The 21,714-nt window shown below is 59.7% G+C and overlaps 2 protein-coding genes across 7 annotated transcripts; one reads left to right on the top strand and one right to left on the bottom strand.

The window, feature by feature from the left end:
• On the bottom strand, positions 1 to 14,056 carry Sppl2b (signal peptide peptidase like 2B). 4 transcript variants are annotated; one of them, XM_021648885.2, is made up of 15 exons: positions 13,906 to 14,056; positions 7,288 to 7,407; positions 6,344 to 6,526; positions 5,910 to 5,999; positions 5,624 to 5,763; positions 5,393 to 5,535; positions 5,161 to 5,257; positions 4,544 to 4,660; positions 3,487 to 3,568; positions 3,255 to 3,329; positions 3,122 to 3,184; positions 2,935 to 3,034; positions 2,529 to 2,606; positions 1,955 to 2,115; positions 1 to 1,282 (listed from the first exon to the last, which is right to left on the bottom strand). In XM_021648885.2, the coding sequence occupies exons 1-15, from the start codon at positions 13,951 to 13,953 to the stop codon at positions 1,004 to 1,006; spliced, it is 1,776 nt and encodes a 591-aa protein (XP_021504560.1). In that variant the 5' UTR covers positions 13,954 to 14,056; the 3' UTR covers positions 1 to 1,003. The 4 variants fall into 4 exon arrangements, with proteins under 4 accessions (XP_021504560.1, XP_021504561.1, XP_060227122.1 ...); XM_021648886.2 differs by having other exon boundaries at positions 5,393 to 5,532; XM_021648887.2 differs by having other exon boundaries at positions 1,143 to 1,282; positions 1,900 to 2,115.
• On the top strand, positions 14,043 to 18,982 carry Lsm7 (LSM7 homolog, U6 small nuclear RNA and mRNA degradation associated). 3 transcript variants are annotated; one of them, XM_060371140.1, is made up of 4 exons: positions 14,043 to 14,114; positions 14,652 to 14,745; positions 15,811 to 15,882; positions 18,739 to 18,982. In XM_060371140.1, the coding sequence occupies exons 1-4, from the start codon at positions 14,109 to 14,111 to the stop codon at positions 18,867 to 18,869; spliced, it is 303 nt and encodes a 100-aa protein (XP_060227123.1). In that variant the 5' UTR covers positions 14,043 to 14,108; the 3' UTR covers positions 18,870 to 18,982. The 3 variants fall into 3 exon arrangements, with proteins under 3 accessions (XP_060227123.1, XP_021504536.1, XP_021504535.1); XM_021648861.2 differs by lacking the exon at positions 18,739 to 18,982 and adding an exon at positions 16,561 to 16,826 and having other exon boundaries at positions 14,054 to 14,114; positions 14,655 to 14,745; XM_021648860.2 differs by lacking the exon at positions 18,739 to 18,982 and adding an exon at positions 16,561 to 16,826 and having other exon boundaries at positions 14,057 to 14,114.
• The last annotated feature ends 2,732 nt before the right edge of the window (positions 18,983 to 21,714 follow it).

The following is a 21,714-nucleotide window of genomic DNA, read 5'->3' as shown; positions in this document are numbered from 1 at the left end:
TAAGTATGAAAAGCTGTTTAATCCCTGACACCCTAAAGCCGGGGCCCTCGGGTGGCACCACCTCTGGCCAGCTCAGAGAAGGAAGAACTGCATGGGCACCCAGTACAAAATGGCTTGTTAGGTCCGAGTGGCGGAAGCAGGTGGCCACAGTGCTCCTGGGCCTGTCTATTCTGGTCAGACAGGGTGCCTAGGGGAAGCCCTCCCTCCCCTCCCCAGAGCACTGCCCAGCTGTGGCCACCCGTCACCCTGCAGCGGACACCCCTTTCCATGCAAGTGTGGTGGCCACGGCCCCCAGGCTCCATCGCAGTTTGTGGGGACCCTGGCCTCGGCCTTGGTGACATGCAGCATGTGTGGTAGACTCCCTGCAGGCAGATCTGTCATGGAGTGCAGAGCCTGGTTGGTGAGGTAGAGGTCGGTCGCCGGGTCCGGAAGCCACTGCTGGGGCAGAGGGCTGTGGCCGTGGCATGGAAGGCTTCCACGTCTGAACTGAGGGCAGTTTGCTGGGGCCGTGGACCCATCCATGCGTGGCCAGCCTTCTCCACTCCACCCTGGCGTGGAGCCTCGGAAGGGGTACAGACCCCGGTGTTGGCCCAGGCCCTTGGGCAGGGTACCCACATTCAGGCCCCCTGTGGCCGCTCCCAACATAGAAACCTGTTGGTCAGGATGTTGCTCTGGCCCCAGAGAGCCCCGTCCTACCGAGGGAGGAGCGGCCGGCTGAGGCGTCCGCAGGGAGAGCAGCGGCAAGCACCAGAGCAGCGGCCTTGCATGGAGGGGCAGCGGGGGAAGCTCTTGGCCTGGTGCAAAGCTGAGCTGGGCGCTGGGTGCAGCTGTGGTGGGCGGGGCGGCGTGAGGCCTCAGAGGGCTGAGCACCATGTTAGGGAGGGCACGGCACAGGTCCACCACCTTGGGGGGGTGGCGGCTGTCCCTGCTCCCTGCAGGTCCCAGGTGGCCAGCATCTGTGTGATGGAAGGCTGCAAGGGCCCAGCTCTCGCACCTCCTCTTCCTAGGCCGAAGTCCCTGGCTGCACCACAGGGCTGGGCTGGGCTTGGTCCCCATTTGTGGGGCTCGGGAGACTGTCCATGGGACCATCAGGATCCTTGGTGGGGCCTTCAGCTCCTGCCTCCTCGGGCACAGGGGCCTCCTCGGGCAAGGCTGCCTCCTTGGTGGGCAGGGACCTCCTGGCTAGCTCTTCACTTGGAGGCCTCTGGGAGAGGGGGGCATCCGCCATTTTCTCTGGTGCAGGCTTGTCTCTTAGGGCCCATGGGGATTGAGGTGCGTCCTTCTACAGAGAGGAGGGGGCTGTGAGGCTGGGACAAGTAGAGGGCAGACCCCAGTGGGGCAGGGCCAAGCACAGGTGCGGGACACCTAGAGCAGGGGGGCATGCAGCAACCAGCCTGAGCCAGAAACCTCCAGCCCAACACCATTCGGCACACAGGCTGAGGAGCCCGGCCTCTGAGGCCGGGGGCAGCAAAGCCTGAGAGCAGCTGGGTGGGACCCCTGCTCTCCCTCTCTATCCCTCCCCGCCCCTGATGCTCCTCCAGAGCAAGCCAGCCATTCCTACAGTCCAGTCCACGCTGTGGGAAGCAGTGACCCTGGAGCCACAGGCGTGTGCGAGCACACGGCTGGCCCTGGGCAAACTCCCGCCTACCCCAGCAGCTGCCCGTGACAGCAAGGATGTCCTGGTGCACAGGGCCCACACAGCCCTCCACTGTTCCCCCCATCCTCTCTGGCTGGCTCGAGATCCGGGGGAAGGGGGGCTTTGGCAATGCATCAGAAGCATTCCCAGCCTTGGGTCACCAGAGAGTCCCCGCAGGAAATCACAAAGCCCCAAGCATGATCTTCCAGAAGCAAGGGACCCGGGCCAGGGGCTCAGTAGGAGCACAGGAGGTTGGACTCAACTTGACCTGGCGGCCTTAGGGGGCTATCGCCGCAGTCATAGCAAACCGGTATTCACCACAAAGCCGCTGCCTGTCCAGAAGGTGCCCAGCTCCCGGCGCCACAGTGCCACGGTGAAGCTGGTCAGCAGCGTGCAGGGGACCAGGTAGAGCAGTGCGGGCTGGCCACGCTGCATGAAGACAAGTGCCACGAACGTCACCAGGAGGCCCAGGCCGTAGGCTGCAGGGAAAGCCAGGGTCAGACAGCCTGCTCCTGGCAGGGCACCATGTCAACAAGGAGGGAACAAGGATAAGGAGTGGGGACGGCATGAGTCGCAGGCTGGGCATCCCAGAACTGTGGCAGCTGAGGCAGGAGGTCTGCCAATTCAGGCCAGCTGGGCAACATGAGGTCCAAAGAGAAAAGCCAGAGGGCAGTGAGGTCGGGGAGGACAGGGGTGGCTTCAGGAGCTTGTGCAGAAGATGCCGCCACCACGCCGGGCAACCTGGGCCGGACACACTCCAGGTACCGGCTACTCCTGCCCAGCCCCACCAGGTGACATTTGAAAGCAGCTTGGGACAGGTGGACCTCGGGACTGGGGCCAGAAGCTGAGAGACAACAGGCGGAGAAGGGCGGGCCAGCGGTGAGGCACCTACCAATGGTACAGGTCACAAAGTAGACCCTGGAAGACTGGGTCTGGATGTCAAACCTGTGGCAGTAGGCCACCAGCAGCCCTGTGGGGAGGACACAGTCACCACAACCGTGCATGGCCACAGGAGGCCGCAGTGGGACAGGAACGGCAGCACCAAGCCCACACTTCTGCATGTCCCCTTGGCTGTGCCAATGTCACGGGGACCCAGAGGGCTCAAGCAGGACCTGGAGGGGTCCTGCCACAGTGGACGGGGACAGTGAAGACGCATACACCCCCTAGGCAGCGGTGGGAACCTGCCACGTGTGCCACTCCAGAGGTCACCTTGTCCGCAGATCCTTCCTCAACTCCCTGCAGGGGCTTCATGCCCCGCAGCCCACCTGCCGGCCCTGCCCCACGCGCTCAGTCCCCACCTGGCACCAAGATGTCTCCGAAGCCCAGGAGGGAGAAGGGCCGGTCACACAGGGACAGCGGAGAGGTGTTCAGCCTGGGCACCTTCAGCACCATGGGCAGCTGTGGGGAGAGCAGGGCTTAGCCCAGAGGCTCTTGCCAGCACCCGCTGGAGCCCGAGGCCTGAGGCCCACGGGGCGGGTGGCCTACCTTCTCGTGGGTGGATGAGTTCGAGGGCCCAGTGGCCACCTCCACCATGATGCTGTTGCCGCTCTGCAAGAGACAGGCTGGTCAGGCGGGGCAGGGGAGGGGACAGGCGGCTGCGAGGGCGAGGTGGGCCTACCTTGGTCAGGTAGGGGGTGACGAAGACAAAGAAGACGTCATAGATGAAGAGCACCATCAGCAGCATCGTGCAGGCCTGCAAAAGCCAGCGCCTGAGGAGCTGCCCAGCCCGAACCCACCGCACCAGGCCGCCCCACCATCCTCCCCAACACCCTGGCGCCGCGTGCGAGCGCCCGCCCAGACCCTCCGGACCCGTCGGGGAGCATGCTGCCCTGTCCACTGGCGGCCCTCACCTTGAAGGTGGGCAGGCGGATGGTCTTCAGCATGTACAGGCAGAAGGCGATGCCCAGGGTGTCCTGCAGGATCCAGGCCCAGCTGGCAGGGGAACGCTCAGTAACTCGGAGCTCTGTCCCCGCCTCATCCTATAAGCAGCCACCCCGGCTGCCAAAGGCTGCGCCCACCCTGTCCACACGAGGCCTCAAAAGCCACAGTGCCACCAAGAGCAGGTGGCAGGGCTGCCCAGCAGCAGGGTTCCCAGACTGGCTTCAAGCAGATGTGGCGTGGGGCTCCGTGTGGGGTACAAGCCAGTGTGGTTGCTCCTGGACACTCAGCCGTGGCACTTAGGGGCTGGGACTGCTTGGACAGGGCCGCGCAGCCCACAGTGAAGGGCACAACCAGAGAACTGTGAGGGCGCGACTCCTGCTTCTGACCGTCACTGTAGCCACCAGGTAGGACATGTGGGGACAGCAGGGGCACAATAAGGCTGGGTGGGGGCTTGGCTCTCCCCCATTCCTTCTCCGAGGAGTGTCTGTTAGAGCGCCAAGTAGCACGGAGGCCAGGAGTGCTTGGCTGCCCAGGGAGAGACTTGGGCTGTGCCAGAGAGTGTCAGTGCCGAGCAGGAGCCAGGTGAGGACAGGCAGGCGGTCCTCCGGGCCATGGCGCCAGGCCCCTGCCTTCCAGTGCGGTGTTTATGTGTAAGAGCCCCGTGGGAATTCAGTGCAGGAGAAAATGGAGTGCCCCATCATTATGGGGGCGGATGGCAAGTGGCACCCGGGCATCAGGTGCTGCCTGAGCCCACGCCAAGACAGTGGGTGACAAACAGTGGCTCCGGGCCAGCATGTCCCCTTGCCCTTCCCAGGAGCCGGGAAGGATGGACAGAACCTTTATCTAGATTCCTATCAGGGTACGGGCTCCGGGCCAGGCCTGAATGAAATGGGACACAGGCAGAGAGCAGCCGCGGTGGACAGCCCTCCTGATGGACACACCAGGCCAGGCTGGGCAGTGGGGGCACCCGAGGACAGCAGAGACAAGTTGACAGGGTGGCTGTCAGAAGGACATGGCGGCACTTACTGGTCCTCGTTGCGGAAGATACCCCACACTACGGTGACAGTGACACAGAAGAGTGCCAGCAGCAGCATGCGGGCCTGTGGGCGCTTGTGGAAGTATGGCAGGTTGTTGTCGGGGACCCTGGAGGGGACCAGCCATCAGCACCCCTCCTGCCCACCCCCGTGCACTTCACCTCCACACCGCCCTGAGCCTCAGCTCTCACCTCATGCCCGCCGGCGCCTCCCATCCTTGAGGAGGAGCCCCTGACTATGCGGCCACATCTCTCAACTGGCCAGGCCCCTGTGGTTCCAGGACAGCAACCTGAAAGGCCCCTATCCTGCCAGCGCGGGCTCACAGCGCCCGGGGCTCCCTCATCCCGCCCCAGGCGGCTCTGAGCAGCATAGACCCGCAGAGGCCTGTAATGCTCACGCTCTCTTCTGGGCCTATCCTCCTCCACTCCCATGGGATCCCCAGCCATGCCTGTGGCTCAGCTGGCTATGAGGAGGCACGGCCCATGGGCGACTGGAGGCCACCCCCCAGCGACCAGCACTTAGCGAGCACCTGCTGTCTCTCTGAATGCGCAAGCAGGGTGGCAGCCGGCAGGAGGCAGGTGGGAGGGCACTGCCAGGCCCGGGGCTCACCTGCACGTGCAGAAGGGCAGCTTCCGCACGCAGGGCGCCAGGCAGCTGTAGAGACCCGTGGAGGAGGCCAGGCAGAAGATCCCGATGATCACGTAGACTGCGGGGCCAGGCCGGCAGGGTACCGGGAAGGGTGAGGGGTGGGACGGGCAAGAGATCAAAAGGGCGGCTAGAGCCTCCAGGATCTTGGGGGGGTCTGCTAGGGAGGGCAGGGACCGGCGGGCGGGCGGCATACCCAGGCGGTCATAGAAGTAGTAGAGCAGCACCAGCATGACGCAGCACATGACAACAAACACGCAGATCATGACGGGCGTCACGTCCACCGCCTCATCCTCCTGCTTTTCGGGCCCATCATCCCGCTTATGCTTCATGTACCTTCTTGGAAAATTTTGGGATCACCCAGGGCCACAACTGGGTGGCTGCCTCCCGGCCGCTCCCACGGTGCCTACTGTCAGGCAGCACTCACCTCTTCACGTCACGGCTGCCAGCCCAGTAGCCACCGAGGGAGACAGTGCCCACGGCCATGACGAAGATGATGACCATGTTGTAATCCATCACTGGCTCAGTTGGTGCATACAGTGCCGCTATTACCGAATGGCCGAAGCGCTGTCCCCAAGAGGAGAGTGGAAGGTCACCGGGCCCCAGCTTCACTCCAGACCCACACAGAACCTCCAGGATGTGCACCCAGGCCCCAGGCCCCACGCCCCAGACTCCAAGCCCTCCCTGTCCACTCTGCCCTGCCCGGTGCCTACCCTGAAGATGTCCTGCAGGTCCCTGTGGCTAAGCAGGGCCACGGGGATACTTATCTCCTCATACTGTGTCCTGTTGCCTCCCGGGGGGACCTGCAGGCAACAGGACGCGTAGGGTCACCCCAGCCCTCTGGGTCACCACCACGCCTCTTCCGGGCACACCACAGCCTGCTGTGCAGAGGGCAGTAAGGCCCGGGGTTCGGGTTGGCAGTACCAGGCACCAAGCCCTGGGGCTGCTCTGCACTGTCCTGCTCAGGGGCCACTCCACGTCTCCAGCCCATCAGCCTCTGGTCAGACCACAATCCCTGTGGCTGTGGCTTCCTCAGGGAGCCTGTGCCACCCACCATTCCAGCGCCCCACGGCTCTTTCAGCATGCAGAAGCCAGAGCACCCCAATGCTTCCAGAGTATCCCAGAGGTTAGAGACCAGGCACCCTACCAGCCTCTCCTTGCTGACTATCAGCAGCCCGCGTGCCCCACTGCCCTGGGCCAGCCGCACTTTCTCGTAGAAGGTACAGTTGCCCCGGGCCACCATTGTAATTTGGTTGGTGAAGTCTTCTGCAGGAAGGTCAAGGTAGGAACAGAGCTGGGTGTAGCTCAAATCTCGAAGCTTCATGAGAGACTGCGAAGAAGGATGGACTCAGGGTCACCAAGTCCCACCAAAAAGACAGGGAGTAGAGCACATACAAGCTATTGCTGCCGGCATGCTCACGGAGAAGCCAGGCCTGTCAACCCTGGCTGGGGTGGGGGACAGAGGGCTGCACTGAGGCTGAGGGGCGTGCACAACCACACAACATGCAAGGCTAGGAGCAGCTGCACCAGGACCACGGAGCCCTCACTCCACAGCGGCATGGCCTCAAACGCCTGGAGCGTGCCCTGGCCTCAGCGCTCACCTCAGTGCAGCAAGCACCGCTCAAGGCTGAAAAGGCATGCAGCCCACTGAGACCTCGGGCCTGCAGCCTGGGGGCCTCGTGCGCAGCCACACATGCACGCATGTGCACGCACACACACAGTACACAGAAACTCATGCACACACCATTAGCGTAGGTGGGAAGGGGTGAAGGGGCCCTCTCAAAGGACAGGCACCTCCCTAAGAACAGCGTGGGGGGACAAGCAGCCACGGAGGGATGGACATTCGGCCACCAGCTGTGGGCAGAAGTGACATGCAAAGGGCACAGACGTGTAACGACAGACCCTAGGTGCCTAAGGCTGTCACTTCTGAGGCCCCCTCTGCCACAGAGTGGTAGTGGTGGCCAGGGTCCCCAGCAGGCCTGCCTCCCCGTTGCCCTCAGCCACCTTCCACTCCTGAGCATGAAAACCCAGGCGCAGAGGCAGACCGCAGAAATGGGCGTCACCAGCAGCGTGGCCTGGCGTGACACTCACCACTTTGCTGAGGTCATGCGGCAAGTGGGCCCACTGCGGGTTGTAGATGATGCAGTAGTCCCTGCCCCGGGTCCCACCAGCCTGGGACACCACATGTAGCACACCGAACTCACAGGCCACCTGCAACGACAAGGCAGGCGCAGACTTCAGCTGCAGCAAGCAGCACTCAGAAAGGGGTGCTCATGGCCCTGGTCTTGAAGGACACCAGCGGGGGGGGGGGGGAGCGCAGACAAGGAGAAGGGCACCTTTCTGAGCAAGGCATGGTGGCACAGGACTGTCATCCCAGCACTTGGGAGGCTGAGGCAGGAGGACTGCTATGAGTTTGAGGCCAGCCTGAGCTACAAAGACCTTGTCTCAAAAGAGGGGGAGCTCCCTCACTTCTGTCCCTTGCACACTCCTCCTGACCAAACGTCTAGCTTCTGGGACAGGCAAAGCTGTCCATGCCCTCGGGCAGCCAAGTCACAGAATGGTGCCGAAGAGGGGCCTCCAAAGCAGGGAGCTGCAGGGACACAGCTAGTTCCCAGAGCCAGCTGCTCAGGAGCAGCCCTGCACAGGTGCCTGCAGCCCCTCACAGGGTCCCCAGCAGGCCTGCCTCTGCAGTGCTCTCAGCCACCTCGGATCCTAAGTGTGAAAACCCAGGTGCAGAGAGACTGAGGGCCCACCCACAGACCCTGGGTAAGGGGTAGGAGCCGGACCTCAGGAATGGTTGGCTCTGAAGACCAGCACCTACCAGGTCCGCCTCAGCCTCTCCCCAGTGGCTTGCTACTGGGGCTGCACAGGCCCTGAGGGAAGACGGTCACTCTCTGGACTACAGCAGAAAGGGGTCCTGGGACAGAAGCAATGGCTGCTTACATGCCCCGGACCCCTGCTGTGGCCTTGAGCTGGGGGTCCCCCCCAAACCACACACGGAGTCAAGGAAGGATATCTACAACCCCTAAGAGTAGCACATGGGGGACAAAGCAGGCCACAGTCAGCCCGGACACACAGCTGAGGCTCAGCTCTCTGCCAGAAGAAGGCTAGACACCCTGGCCTTCTCGTGGGCCTCTGGTCTGGCAGGAGCTGGAAAAGGGAGGCAGGTGCGGAGGTGCCGGCTGACTGTCACAGCTGGAAGAGTGTGAGCCAGAACAGGGCTAACGAGGCTCCACCTATGGCAAGAGGCAGACATGAAGGAGCAGGGGCTAGGAAAAGGTGTCTGATCCACCCTCAAAGGCGAGGTGGTGGAGCAAGGCAGAGGCTGGTGAGTTAGAGGCCGGCCTGGTCCACACAGGGTTTCACCATGGGGTTTTGAGTGGGCTGAGGCTGGCCAGTCAGTCCTGCCCAGCTCTTCAGCAGCAGTGCCCAGAATGAGGAGGCTGGAGGCGTCTCCCCACCCATGCTGCTGTACCCAGCCTTTCCCCGCTGAGGGAGGTGAGGCCATGACAGTGCTGAGTTTGAACCTGGCCAGAACATCCTTTTTGATAGCCTTACAGCCACCCAAGACCAATGGGTCCTCACTGCCCAGCCTCCACAAATAGGTTTTCAGAGCCAGGCAGTGGTGGTGTGCACACGCCTTTAGATCCCAGCACTAAGAGGCAGAGGCAGGCAGATCTCTTTGAGTTCAAGCCAGCCTGGTCTACAGAGTTAAGTTCCAGGACAGCCAGGGCTACACAGAGACCAAAAAACAAAACAAAACAAAACAAAAAACAACAACAACAAAAAACAAAACAATAACAACGAAAAAAAAAAGGTTTTCTGTTCAGGGCCTCAAGGGGCTCACTAGTTAAAGGCTACCTGATAACCTGAGTTCCAGCCATGGGACCCACAGGGTAGGAGAGAAAAGACTCCTATAAATTGTCCTCTGACTTTATCTGTGATGTAGCATGTGCATGCAAATACACAGAGACTGAAACACAAACTTTTTAAATTGTAGTCTCATTACATAACACTAATCCTTGAGTCTTAGAGTCCCTCGCATTTGTAAAAACACCATAAAGTGTCATAGCACAGCAGGTCCCTGCTGCTGACACCACCACAAACAGGCTGCCGAAGACAGAGAAATCAGGCTGGGAGGGAGCTCAGCCTGCTTCCTGCAGCTGCCTGCCACAGCTGGGGCAGTCACTGTGCAGGCTGCTGGGGTAGACTCACCCAACAGACCTGCTAGGACAATGAACCTGCCGTAAAGGATGGAGGGGGCGTCAGTGGCGTGACTGTTACAGGTGGAACCAACTGTTTGCTCTAGGTCAGCTCTAAGGCCTGCCTCACAGTTCACAGTTCACCGTCACGAGGCAGGGCGAACAGCAAGGAAGCAAGTGCTATTTTTGGCAGAGTCTCATGTAGCCCAGGCTGGCACCTGACTGAAGATGACCCTGAACTTTTGATCTTGCCATACCCACATCCTGAGTCATTTTTTGGTGGCAGGGATGGAATCCCTGTCTAAGCATTCCACCAACCAAGCTGAAGCCCTGCCCACAACTGCTAAGGTTTTGATGAATGGGATGCGCCTGTGAAGATGCCTTCTAGACCTGTGTTTACATCCATGGATCATGGCTACTACCAGCTTGGTGGGTCATAGAGGGAGCCAGCCAAGCTCCTTCGGTGAGCTGACTATTGCTGTGGCACAGTGGACCAACGCTCAGACACTCACCAGAGAACACACACATCAGCCCCCAAGGCTCAGGGCATGTCACTCAAGATAAGCAGGGGTGCCTAAGGCTCGGGACTCTACCACAACTTTCATAGGCCTGTTGAAAAGGCCAACCGGGCAGCACTGGGGAAAACAGCCCAGGACCCGCCAAGCTTGCCAGGAGACCCAGGGACGCACTTTCAAGACAGTGCTGCCAGCTTTTCAGGGCCGGCCGGCCGGCCATGCTCCTGCAAGGACACACCATAACTTCATTACCTCCCTAAAGCTCCACCTGGGTGGAGTCACTGTCATGCAGAAGATCTCTCTGGGACAAACAGCTTTTGTTTATGTCTCCCCCTACACCCCCGTAAGTCACCTGACACCTGGGCTCCTCAGGGAGAGACTGGGTGACGCCTGAGGACCTGCTGTGGAAACAGGCGGGAACATGGGAACACTGGCCCAGACACTGACCTGCAGCTAGCAGGACTGGCAGGCTTCCCGCCAGAATGCCTGCGTTTCTCCCACAGACCTGGATTGCCAGCTTCCCCCCCCCGGGGGGGGAGGGGCGACCTTAGCTAACTCAGATAAGGGGCCCCTATCTCAGCCTGAAACACTTATAAGGCCCTGGTCACCTCCAGGTGGCAGCATGGGGCAGGCCTGGTTGGCCCAGTCCCCACTGGAGGCCCTGGCCATGAGGCCCAAGCAGCTAGGGACCTTGTTTTCAGGCCTACACTACAGCGGCCCAACACGGGCTCTGCTTATCTCCAGGGAGAGCTGGGCCCTGTGATAAGCCATCACCAGCTCAGAAGAGCAGAGACCCCAGGACTCAGAGCGTTGGCCCAAGTCACCCCTGCCTCCTTCCTACCCTCCCCCAAAGAGGGGCACAATCAGAACCGATCCCCTGCACTTCTCAATGTGGCCCTACAGCCATGTGCCTCTCCTTTCAGGAGGGATTTGGGGGCTGCAGTGGAGCCAGAGTCCACACCCCAACTCCTCCTGCAATCCTGATCTTAACCCCCTCCCTCTCTCCTCCCAGTCCCACCCTCCCTTTGTCTTCCCCGATCCCGTTCCCCTAGTCCTTAGAAAGGGGGAACCCTCCTCCCCTACAAACTAACCCCAAACTATCAAGTCTTGTCAGGACTGACTGCATCCTTTTCCTCTGTGGCCTGGCAAGGTTGCCCTGCCAGGGGGAAGTGATTGAGGAACAGACAAGAGTCCATGTCAGCAACAGCCCCTGCTCCCCTTACATACTAGGGGACTCAGACTGAGCTACCTATTGGCTACATCTGAGCGGGGGCCTGGGTCCTCTCCATGCATGGTCCTTGGTTGGTGCTTCAGTCTCTGCAGGACCCCCTGGGCCCAGGTTTCTTGACTCTGCTGGTCTTATGGAGCTCCTGTCCCCTCCAGGTCCTTCTTTTCCTCCATTCTTCCTTAGGATTCCCTGTGCTCTGCCCAATGTTTGTGAGTCTCAGCATCTGCTTCGATGCCCTGCTGTGTGGAGTCTTTCAGAGGCCCTCTACAGTAGCCTGTCCCTCTCCTCAGCTGCTTCTGGTGTCTCTTCTATTTGCCCTTCTGAATGAGAATTATGCATCCTCCCTAGGGTCCTCCTTGTTACTTAGCTTCTTTAGGTCTTTAAGTAAAGTTTTATTGGCACACGAATAAGTCTTCCTGTGGATGAGCCCATGGTTCCTTCCCCACCCAGTAGCAGGGCAGCTGTGCCGGGGGCCTTCAGAGCAGACAGCACTGCCACCGCCCTTGCCAGAGCACAGGCAGCCCTGCTGTGGGCTCGGGATGGGCTCTGTGAAAAGTGGCTTTTGTGTAAAACGGAAATTGATAGAACTGCCTCTCTTCACAGTGGTCATTCACCAGCACAAAGGCGCATTCACGGTCACCTGCCCTGCAGCACACATGGCAGCCTTTCTACTCAGAAGCTGTGGATTCCAGCGCCACAGGAACAGCACACCAGCACTGAACGCATCAGGCTCTTTCAAGAGCCAGCTCCTAAGGCGTGGCCACACCCAAGAGGACTGGAAACCAGAAGCCCCCACCGCATGTTCACTCAGACACAGCCGCCAGTCCCCAAAACCATCTAAAAGGGGAGGGAAACCAAGAGGACACTATGGGGAGGAGGAGGCAGGTCGCCCGAGAAGGAAGGCTGGGCCCTCAGGAACACGAGGCCTGCATAGCGCACCTGGACCTGCTGCACGCTCCTTGCCTGGTAACAACTTGAGACATCAGGTCTCTCAGGCAGGGTCACAAAAAGGCAACGGGCCCAGAACTGCCACCAAGACAGCTCCAGCTCAGAGTTAATCTCCCTGTTGGGTACCCAGACCAGGCTGCGACCCAGCCAAGAATGGCAACTTGTCTGCTTCCCACCAGAAGTGGGGGAGGGAGGGCCAGTTGTCTGCGGGTGGGATTAGGTCCAGGCGACACATCATCTGCCCAGCCAGGACCAGGCCTTTTTGCGCCCACTGCTTCTAGCCCGGAGAAAAAAAGTTATCTTTTGTGGAAAGAGCTTCCCCAGGAGCAAGTACTTGCTGCCCACAGCGACTTCCTGTCCCATCCTTGGCAAACCCCTATTAATCCATCCAGTGTCACTGTCCCCCTGAAAAGCCCTCCATCAGACCAGAAAAAGAGACCTGCACAAAAGGGACAGGTCTTGGGGCAGGTCCAGCTGAGACTAGACGTCCAAGGGTGTTCTGCAGTAAAAAAAAAAAAAAAAGCCTCAGTGGAAATCACCTACCCGAAAAGGGCAGCAGCTTCCAGACAGGCCAGTGGCCTAAAAAATATGATGTTGCGCCCCTGGACTGCTGGCAGGATGTGGCAAGCCCTGACACACTTTCAAAAGCTCATGGCCAGCCAAGAGCGGGATGTGGGGATAAAGGGCCAAAGAGGGATGTGGGTCACATGCTTGGCGGGGCAGGAACCACGCTTGCGGGGAGTGCCTTAATGCTTAGCCAATCAGGAGGTGCATGCCAGTCGTGCCCGCACTGGGGAGGGAGGCTCAGGCAGAGCTGCAGGCTTACCGCCCGGCTGAGCTATAAAGAGAGACCCTGCCACAGAAGCCCACAATCTCAAAAAAAGAAAAGAAGGATTTAAAAAAATGATCCAGACCCTTGTTCCGTGAACACAGCCCATGAGAGAAGAGGAATAGGTGTACAGTAACATGCACTTAGGACAATACTCACAGGACGCCCTTCTGACCGTCCCAGGAAAACTCAACAACTGCCCTGGGGTTGCCCAAGGCTGAAGCACTCAGCATCCACTGGATCTGGAGGCTGGTGCCACAAAGAGCAAAACAAGGAATCTAACAACTAAGCCAGGTGTTGTGACACAGACCTGTCATTCCGTTACCTGAGATAAATGAGACCCGTGGTTTGAGTTCCAGGTTAGCCAAAGCCTCATAGGGTGTTCTGGGCCAGCCCGAGCAACATGGCAAGTCAGAGACCAGCCTGGACTGCGGAGCAAGCCGGAGTCCGGCCTGGGCTGTGGAGCAAGTTGGAGGCCAGCCTGGACTGCAGATTGAGTTTGAGGCCAGCATGGGGTTACATAGTGAGCAAGGCCAGCCTGGGCTATACAGTGAGTTCAAGGCCAGCATGCGAGTTATCTCAGAAAGCAAAGCACGGCCATAGCCAACCTTCCGCCTGGGCACCAAGTCGGGGCACATCCCCGCACACCCTGAGGACTCCATAGCAGCAGCTCGTCCCCCGCGTTCTGCACCGACCCTGAGGTGGGGACCCCCTCCGGCCCAAGGTCACGGAGCAGAAGCCGGGGCGCGGAGCTGCGAGCACCTCGGGGGCCGCTGCTGGACGCCCCCGGGGGAGAAGCCCGGAGACTCGCTCCAGTCTGCAGAAAGGGAAACTGAGGCTGGCAGGGGCGGCGGCGACGGTTGGGGGCCCGAGACGCAGGGCGGGCCAAACCCGACCGGAAGTCTCCGGTGGCGAGAGCCAGTGGACCGCAAGGTCACAGCCACGATCACGAGTGGTGTGGCCGAGCCGACCCGCCGTGGCGCTCACCTGGGCCGCGAGCAGCAGCAGGGCCACGGCCAGCCGCGCCGCCGCCATGTCCGCCGGTCCCACCGCAGCTCTAAGCGGAAGGTTTCCCGGCAACGCCTTCGGGATACAGCGACGCGCATGCGCCGAGTTTGCGCGTGCGCGAACGGCGCTCTCCTTAGAAAGGGGCGGGGCGGCGCCTGCCCAGAGCGGCGCGCGGCGGCAAGATGGCGGTGAGCACTGTTGGGTCTCGGGGAGATCGGGGCTGCGGGCACGAGGGCCGGTGGAAGCGAGAACCGGAGAACACAGAAGGACGAAAAAGAGGCTGAAGGACGCCTGAAGACGGATAGGGAGACAGGGACGCGGAGGGATGAGAGTCACGTGGGACTGCAGACCTGGCGACATGAGATGCTGATTGGGGACTTGGGGATGCTGAAGCGGGACATGGGGATACAGACCAGGTGGCATGGGATGCCGAAGGGTACAGATGCGGGACATGGGATGGTGACCAGGTGGAATGGAATGACGCAGGGGGACATGGGTTGCAGACCAGGTGAAGTGGAGATGCACACAGGAAATGTTGGCGATGCACACGAGGGACGTAGGCGTGCAGACTTGAGCATGGAATTCAGTTTGAATGGGAGATGGCGATGAGGATGCAGACAGGGTCATGGGGCTTTGGGATTGTAGGAGGGAGTCTCTGACTGCCACCCCCAGGCAACAGGGATGTGAGAGGGCTGTGCCTCTCTCATTGGTACCCCACCCTCCAGCAGGACAAAGAGAAAAAGAAGAAAGAAAGCATCTTGGACCTGTCTAAGTACATTGATAAGACCATCCGAGTGAAGTTCCAAGGTGGCCGGGAAGGTGAGTGGGCACTGCAGGTCTCCCTTACCAGAGCTGGTCTGCTGTCACAGCAAGCAAGGGAAGCCACACGCTGCAGGCTTTCACAAGGGCCAAGCTTGGTCATTCTGTACCAGTGAGGTGTTCCCCAACTGTGGGTAAGGAAACCCAAGTCCCAGGGAAAGGGAGCCAGGTGGGGTTAGTACCTAGACCAATATGGATGGATCCTGAAGGAGGGGGCCAAAAAGGAGCTGGATGGAGGCAACAGGAAGGAAGGTTGGAAGGAAGAAAGGAGTGTCCTCAAGTGCCTGGGTGTAGCAGGAATCCAGAAGGTTTCCCAGTGGCAGGAGGATTGAAAGTTCTAGGCTAGTCTGAACTATGTAGGGAAACCCTGTCTCCAAAAGTCAGTCAGGGTTGGGGCTATAGCTCAGTGGGTACAGTGATGGCCAGTGTGCCCTGGGCTCCCTTCCTAATACCATGTAAACCAGGCGTGGCTGTACCAGCCTGCTATTCCAACAGTAGGGAGATAAAGGCAGGAGGATCAGGCTGCCTAGGGAGTCTGAGGCCGGCCTGGGCAAGTGAGACCCTCTCAAAAACAAGCAAACAAACAAAAAATAAAACAGAAGAAAGCTGTTTTGTGTTACGTGGAAACTATGTAAAATTCGGTTTGAGTGACCATAAACTTCTATTGATACTTGGCCCACCACAAATTCACTATCTGTAGCCCCTTCCACACTGGAAGGAAGAGGGTTAGAATGGGAGATGGCGATGAGGATGCAGACAGGGTCATGGGGCTTTGGGATTGTAGGAGGGAGTCTCTGTCTGCCACCCCCAGGCAACAGGGATATGAGAAGGCTGTGCCTCTCTCATTGGTACCCCACCCTCCAGCAGGACAAAGAGAAAAAGAAGAAAGAAAGCATCTTGGACCTGTCTAAGTACATTGATAAGACCATCCAAGTGACCATCCAGGCTACCTACCACTCAGGGACACATTTCCCCATGAGTTTTCTGGGGGCAGCTCTCCCTTTGTCTGGGGGTGGGGTGGGGATGACAGCGTTCTCCTTCTCTCTCCTCCCCATGTTCCTCAAGCCAGCGGCATCCTGAAAGGGTTTGACCCTCTGCTCAACCTGGTGCTGGACGGGACCATTGAGTACATGCGAGGTGAGATGGCCGAGGTTATTGCAGGGATGCCGCTGGCCTGTTCCTGCTCCCCACAGCTGTGGACCTGGGGTGCAGGTCACTCCCTGAGAGCTCCAGTGTCTGACCGCAGCCTGCCAGGAGTGCCCCAGGCTTGACACGTCCAGCTCGTGCCCCTCAGCTAGCTGGCTTTCTCCGTAGCCCTTGGGACGGCATGAATAGTGGCCACTGTCCTCTGCCTGGGGTGTCTGCTCACATCAGCAGCTTCGGGGCCCCTTGGACTCTCAGCGGGCACCTAGCAGGCCCACCCCATAATGCCCTGAAGAGTTCTGCACCCATCAGGTTGTCCCCTCCCCAGCACTCGTGACAGTTTCTAATTGCTTACCAGCTCCACCTGCTGTCCACCCTGCCTCGGCTGCCCCACAGACATCTCCTTAGTGTTTATGGGGTGAGCATCAGCCCTCTAAGGGTCTTGTAGCACCCTGGAGATGGGTGGCTCTTGCTTAGCCACCCTTGTGGTGGTGTGGTACAGCCTGTGCTGGCCCAAGTGTCCCTGTGCACAGTCAGCCCTGAGACCAGAACGTCTGGTCTGTCAGAGCCCAAGAGAGCTGTGAGTAAGAACCGTCAGGACCCTCTGAGGCCCTGACTGTGTTCTGCTGGGGCGAAGGACATGCCCTCAGTTCCTCCTGTCTCATCCCCCAGACCCCGATGACCAGTACAAACTGACGGAGGACACGAGGCAGCTGGGGCTCGTGGTATGCCGAGGCACCTCAGTGGTACTCATCTGCCCGCAGGATGGCATGGAGGCCATCCCCAACCCCTTTGTGCAGCAGCAGGATGCTTAGCCACCAGGGGAGGGTGGCCTGACCCGGGACCACCCTTCTGTGGGTGAACTTCTGTTTGGTGTTTTGGTCTTTCTGGTTTTGTTTTGTTTGTTTTGTTTTTTAATAAAATTGCCCACTTAGGCATCCCGTTCTTGTCCCCCACCCCTTCTGCTTTGTCGCTCTGGTCTGAGCAGCCAGGGCTGGGTCAGGCCTAGCTGGGACACCAGGGCCTAGGGCAGACCACAGCAGGAGACCAGCACAGGGAGAAGCCTGGGCACCTAAGGTCCAGCAGTCCAGCTGGCCTCACCTCACAGCCTTTCCTCACCGGATGGGCTATGCCAAAAGGATCACACCTTGTGGACCTGGCCAGGACCTGGCCTTCCCCCCACATGGCACCCCCTCCACCCTGGGAGCAGGAGGACCTGGCACATGCAGGCACACAGAAGGACGCAGGGGCTGATGGGCCTGGGATGGCTACCAGGGCAGCAGCTAGGGCCGGAGCAGGGCTCTGCCTCAGGGCAGGCCAACAGACAGACTGCAGCTGTGCCCTGGCCTTCGCTGCTGGGGATTTAGAGAATTAGTTCTGTTCCTCAGAGTCCCTCCCCTTCATCTGGCTTCCTCCTGCTGCCCCTGCCTCAGGAACACAGATACAAAAGCTGGGTTGGACCTCACAGCCACAGCCCCCAGGACCAGTCAGCCCACTCTTAAGTTTCCCCAGGCAGGGGAAGCCAGGGTCAGGATCCCTACTCCTCAGTAGAGGAAACAGGACTTGCAGCCAGCCAACCCCACTTAGCACTCCCAGAACCCTCGGAGGAAATTGTCAGTGCCGCCAACCCTCCCCCAGCTCCCCCAAAGTCAAGTCAGCAAGGCTTGTTCCTGACCCCCTCAGAACTGCCACCTCTCCAGGCGGCGGACAGCCCCTCCCCGCCAGCATGTCGTGTAAGTTAGGGGAAGTGTGCCACCCTTGCTGAGCTCCAGTCTCGAGGGAGCACGGACAACCCTGCCCTGTCAGAAGGAACGGACAGGTCCCAGGCCCTGGAGATTCGGAGCGCAGAAACTGGCATGAATTCACTCCACTTCACCTGGGAGTGACTGAGCAGGCCCTAAAAGACCTAACCAAGCTGCCCATCGTGGGGGCGTCCGCACAAAGTGGAGTGTGCCCTGCCAGCTTCCAGGCTACTTTCCTTGAGGGCCTCATGCTGTGAGCAGGACCGTTGTACTGACTGCCCTAGGCCACGAAAGGAGGGTGGACACCGTGCTGGGAGCTGAGCCCAACTGGAAGGAGCTCAGAGCCTCCCTTCTCCCACAGGAGGGCCTGGAAGCCGCAGCCACCTGGTTTTCCGAAGACAGAAAACTGCCTACCCTGTCTCCTTGTGGCCCGCAAGCGTGAGGCCAGGCGTGGTGGCCACACCTGTTAGCCCCACACTTGGGAGACTAAAGCGGGGCATATGGTGGCTAGTTCCAGGACAGCCTGGGCTACAGAGTGAGGGCCCCCCCCCCAGCGGTCCAGAAACCCCGGGGCGATGGGGGAGGTTAGCGGGGAAAGGTGCTTGCCCTCAAGCCTGATGGCCTCGGTTTGGTCCTACAGAGTCGAAACCCAGCTCCTGCGGGTCCTCTGACCCCACGCGCACCATGGTACTTACACCCACAGATACAAACACACAAACGCGATGAAAACCAGCGGAGAACCTAGGGGGGACTGCCCGCACACTCATGTGAAACGGTAAAGAACTTCATGCTGCCGCGTTAAGATGTGACGGCCCAGAAGCTTGCCCACACAGCCCTGGGACAAGCGGCAGAGCGGGGTGCACAACATGTATAGGAAAATCCCGTTTGTGGTGAACATTCTTGTTTTTCGAGACAGAGCTTCTCTGGGTAGCCCTGGCCGTTCTGGAACCAGCTCTGTATAACAAAAGCCGACCTTTTGGCCTCAAAAGACCAGCCTGCCCCCGCCTCCTAAGTGCTGGGATTAAAAGCGTGCACCACCACAGCCCAGGATGGTGAACTTTTTTCTCTCTCTAATTTTTATAATTAAGAGGCTTGTCTGTACACGTAGGGGTGTTCTGCCTGTGTGTACGTCTCAGCACGGGGTGCCAGGAGCTCACAGAGACCAGAAGAGGACATGGCGCCCCCTGGTCAGCCGCTGTGACAGCCGGACCCGACCCTGTCCTCTGGAACAGCAGATGAATGTCTCCTTAGCCCCTGATTTGTGTTGTTTTCAAGACAGGCTTTCTCTGTGTAGCCTTGGCTGTCCCAGACCGTGCTGGCTAGAACACAGCCTGCCTCTGCCTCCCTGAGTCCTGGGATTAAATTTTATAAACATTTTGAATATCTTGTCTTCTTTGAGCGTGGCACACATGGGTGGGAGCACGGCTTGTGGGAGTCAGTCGTCTGCTTCCACGTGGGGTCCTGGCGATCGAGCATGCTCTCTTCCTCTGTCAAGCTTGGTGGGAAGCAGCTTTGGTCACACCATCTTGCTGGCCCTGATTTTTATTTTATTTGGTTTTTCAAGACAGAGCTTTTCTGTGTAGCCCTGGCTGTCCTGGAGCTCACTGTAGACCAGGCTGGTCTTGAACTCACAGGGATCCACCTGCCTCTGCCTCCCCTGTGCTAGGATTAAAGACACACATACCCAGGCCTGGCCCCTAATATTTATTTATTTTACTTACTTACTTATTTATCCTAACTTTTATTTTAAACTTGAGATTTCGCCGGTGTGTGACTGTGAGCTTTGCAGACAACAATGTCCTGTCTCAAAGTCAAAAGGTCGGACATGTCCACTGCCACCTTGGGGAGGGAGAGTGGTTTAAGGCCTCGGAGAGCCGGATCCAGCTCTGCGTGTTTTAATATTTTAAAAAGGAGAAATTTAATATTTAATGTTTTTCCTTAATGTTACACTGAATTTTTAATACTTGACTAGGAGTCGGAGGGAGACGCGCAGACATGGACGGGAGACAATGGGGGTTTAGGGAGAAGAGGCCGAGGGGGCGGGGCAGCAGGGAGCATCCAGGCCGCCAGCCGCCGCCCACCCAGGATCCCGGCCTCCGCCCTCCCCAGCCGCTCCCATGCGGATGGGCCAGCCCCGGATCCCGGCCTTCCAGCTTCCCAGCCTCTTCGGGGGCCGCAGCAGGGGCCTCCCGCCGTCAGCCCAGGGACCCGGCCCGCTGCGTGTGCCCGTCACCACGGCCCTCCGAGTCCAGGTCTTCGCAGAGAGGCCGCGGGTCCTGTGCCAGGAGGCCCCACTCGAGACCCTGCGGACGGGGACCAGCAGACAGGCCAGAGCTTGACCGCAGATCGTCAGGGCGCCCCCGAGAGGTCCCGGCGCGGCAGCTTCCAGAAGCTTCAGAAAGTGGGCCAGATCCTCCGGGCTCCAGCGGTCAGCACCTCCTCGCCCCGCCTGCCTGGTCTGCCTGCCCAGCCTCCAAGCCCCCATCTGCATTCTGGCGGGGCACCTACGCCCAGAAACTCGCACCCAACTCCTCCCAGCCTCCGCGGACCCCCGGCTACCCACAGCCCCTCTCCCCGGTGCTGCTGCTGCCTCCCTCTCCTCTGTGGCAGGGGGCCCTTCCCTAGCCACGCGGCACGTGGGGATACAGACAAAGGCAACACGGGGTGCTGGGAGGGATGAGGGGATGCAGTGCCCCGGGGGGAGGGGCCGGAGCTGTAGCTTGAGGATAGCCCGCTTGTGACTGCGCAGGAGACCCGGGCACCCGTGCCAGCACCACACAAATCAGGTGTGGAGATGCGCACCCATCATCCCGCGCCGGGACTTCCTGGAGGTGGGAGAGTTAGAAGTTCAAGGTCACCTTTGACTACAGGGGTACGGGGAGCAAGCGAGTGAGGACAGATTGCAGCCAGGGTCACAGAAAAGGGACGTCTCCTCTGTCTCACCCCGCAGGTCCATCCCAGACAGGCAGCGGGAGGCCTCGGCCCAGCCCTGGTGTGGTTCCGGAGGAACCCAGACGGCTCTGTGTAGAACGGAGCCTTCTGCCACCCGCATCGGAGACACGCGCTCTCTGCTCAGTGGATTGGACAGATGAGGCCTGACCGTGAGGAGCCGAAGGATCCAGGGGCTGATGGCTGATGGCAAACACCCCAAGGGAGTCCAGCCCCATGTCACAGCCTGAAGCTCTGGAATCTCCTTGCAGCGCCTCCAGAGAGGCCCAGTTACGTCCTCGATCCCTGATCCCGTGGGCTCTCTCCAGCTGTCCACATCAGGAACGGGGGCACCCAGGTCTCTCACACAATAAAAATTATAGTGGGTGAGCCTCAGACCTCTCCAGTCAGGACCTTCTCGGAGGCCTGTGGCCTCCACCCACAGCTCACGCGCCCTGCCCAGCAGAGACCACAGATCTTCCGGGCACAAAGGCCCCAAGGCCATTAACATTCCCATGCTAGGCAGCAATGTGGGTGTGAAGCCGAGGGGGATAGCAAAGGTAGGAGATGGAAGCTGACAGGGCCAGATTGGGCAGTGCAGGATTCTGAGCCCAAGTATGGGGCCACTGAGGCAGGAGGATCACGAATTCAAGGTCAGTCTGGGCTATATATTCAGACCCAGGAACAAAACCAAAAATGTTCTGGCCGGATGGCGCAGTGGTTAAAGGCGCTTGCCGCCTGACGCCCGTCCCCAAGACCCACATGGCAGAGGTGAGGACTGACTCCCACAAGTTGTCCTGTGACCTGGACATGAGCTGACCCACAACCACTTGGGGAACTGAGGCTCCAACAAGCCCCTGGTCGACCCACATTCCCCCTCGCCTACTGTCTCCCTGGCTACTAACCGTCAAAAATAGGTCTGTGATTCAGCCGTATCCGTGGGTCACTTGACACCACTCATCCGCTAACTGCATCCTCCAAGAGATGAAGTGACATCAGGAGCCCGGGCAGAGGGGGCGAGAGTGTGAACAGGATAGGACCCCACCTGGAACTCCCCCCCCAGTGAGTTTGGGGGCGTTCCAGGGGCGGGGCCGCTGCCTAGAATACAGTGATGGGCTGGGAGTAGAGCTCCAGCATGAGCTCTTTGAGCCCTGCC

This window comes from Meriones unguiculatus, chromosome 17 (assembly GCF_030254825.1).
Source record: "Meriones unguiculatus strain TT.TT164.6M chromosome 17, Bangor_MerUng_6.1, whole genome shotgun sequence".
In the NCBI taxonomy this organism is placed as follows: domain Eukaryota; kingdom Metazoa; phylum Chordata; class Mammalia; order Rodentia; family Muridae; genus Meriones; species Meriones unguiculatus.
Note: the sequence above shows the minus strand (reverse complement) of the source record. Positions and strands in the feature narration are given on the sequence as shown.